This window comes from Hippoglossus stenolepis, chromosome 4 (assembly GCF_022539355.2).
Source record: "Hippoglossus stenolepis isolate QCI-W04-F060 chromosome 4, HSTE1.2, whole genome shotgun sequence".
Lineage (NCBI taxonomy): Eukaryota > Metazoa > Chordata > Actinopteri > Pleuronectiformes > Pleuronectidae > Hippoglossus > Hippoglossus stenolepis.
The window spans coordinates 25,450,693-25,452,353 of record NC_061486.1 but is presented as its reverse complement, the minus strand read 5'-3'; the positions used below and the strand labels follow the sequence as shown (position 1 = coordinate 25,452,353).

Sequence of the window (1,661 nt, the reverse complement as noted above, 5' to 3'; positions counted from 1 at the left end):
CAGAATTAAGTTTAGATTAGTTTTACATTAAGGTATTTGGTGGTTGTGAAGGTCAAAGTCAGGGTAAGGGGCATGACAATTTGGTGAAGATCTTTTTCACACACAAAGGAAAAATCACCCACAGAAAGTTTCTCAACAACAGTGACCTAAATCTGGAAAAAGAAAGTTAAAAAAGAGAATCTGGTGATAGATCAAAAATGTAAATCTAGTGGATTCTAGTTTTGTATTGTAAAACATAAGTTCAAAGGAACCCTTTTACAAAAGATACAAATCTGATTTAGAAAACACACAAAATAAAGGTCTAATGTAAAAGTTAAATTTTTATTTATAAAATATACTATTACAGGTGTTGATTTTCACATCGCACATCCACACACAAACAAATCATGTACATTCTGTGAAGTGGTTCCACCTGTCACTGTCTATCGTCATCGAAAACTATTCTCTTGCCAGAGAGATTTCCACATCCTCTTCTTTCTTCCAGAAGCCATCTAAGTAAAAGTAATACAACACTGGGTCCAGACAGCAGTTGCAACTAGCAAGACATGTCAGTGGTGTGAGATAAACCCCCACGTCGTTGGAGAAAGCAATCAGTGACACAGGCAAGAACAATACAGTGAACATCGTCAAGTTCATGATAAAAATCACCATGACATTCACCTTGTTGTTGACCCTGGAAGATTCATTCAGATGTCTGCGTAGGGTCCAAGACACCATAGCAGTGCACACGAGGTTGACTGCCAGCATGGTTAACACTAACGCCACATGAACATATGTGGTGGTAGATACAGGACGATTCGAAATGTGCCTAAATTCAAAACAGTATGAATCATTTCTCCCGTTTAAAAATTTTGAAAAAGCCACACTCTCCGGTAAGTTCAGCCCCAACACAAACAGCCACAGGAGCACAACAGCTCTCCATGCGTTGGCCGAGGTCCGTAGATGGCGTGACCTCAGGGGATAAACCACAGCCAGCAGTCGGTCCACGCTGATGAAAGTGATGAAGATGGAGCTGGAGCGGATGTTGTTGCGAAAGAGCATTGTGGTACAGACGCATGCAATACTGCCCAGCTGCCAGGTGCCCGAGGCGTAAAAGTAGACCCTCATGGGCAAGGTGATGACGAGCAGCAGGTCTGAGACTGCCAAGTTGACCATGAAGACAGTGCTGGGGGATGTGAGGCTGTGGCGGCAGAGCAGAATCCAGAGTGACAGAGCATTGAGAGGCAGACCCAGTGCCGTAATAGATCCAAATATTAGAGCGAAGACTGGGTACTTCGTATAAAGTGCTGTTTCATTTCCTTGCCAAGTATTGTTCGACATCTTTTGCTTCTGTGAGAAAATGCAGGCGAGAGAATGAAACTGCGATATCCACCCCTCCTTGTGAATCACACAGCACGATCACCGCGAAGGTTGTGTCACATTGAAGTGGAGTGGAACACCCGACACAGGAAACAGCTCTGACAAGAGGCAGGAAGAGCTTTCACGTGGCGTACAGTTGAAAGAGTTTGTGTGGGGGTGTGAAGTCATAGAAAACTGCTTTATAATTGTTTTGTTTTTTTCCACAACCAAAACAAATAAGTTGCACATCTCTAGTAATCCACAAGTGATTGCATTTCGGATAGTTTCATACATTTAGTCATAAATTTACAGTGAAATGTTAA

General features: G+C 42.4%; 1 protein-coding gene across 1 annotated transcript; it reads right to left on the bottom strand.

The window, feature by feature from the left end:
• Positions 1-302: 302 nt before the first annotated feature.
• lpar5b (lysophosphatidic acid receptor 5b) lies at positions 303-1,443 on the bottom strand. The gene has a single exon (XM_035154815.1). It carries the CDS (start codon positions 1,318-1,320, stop codon positions 439-441), a length of 882 nt encoding a protein of 293 aa, XP_035010706.1. The 5' UTR covers positions 1,321-1,443; the 3' UTR covers positions 303-438.
• Positions 1,444-1,661: the final 218 nt, after the last annotated feature.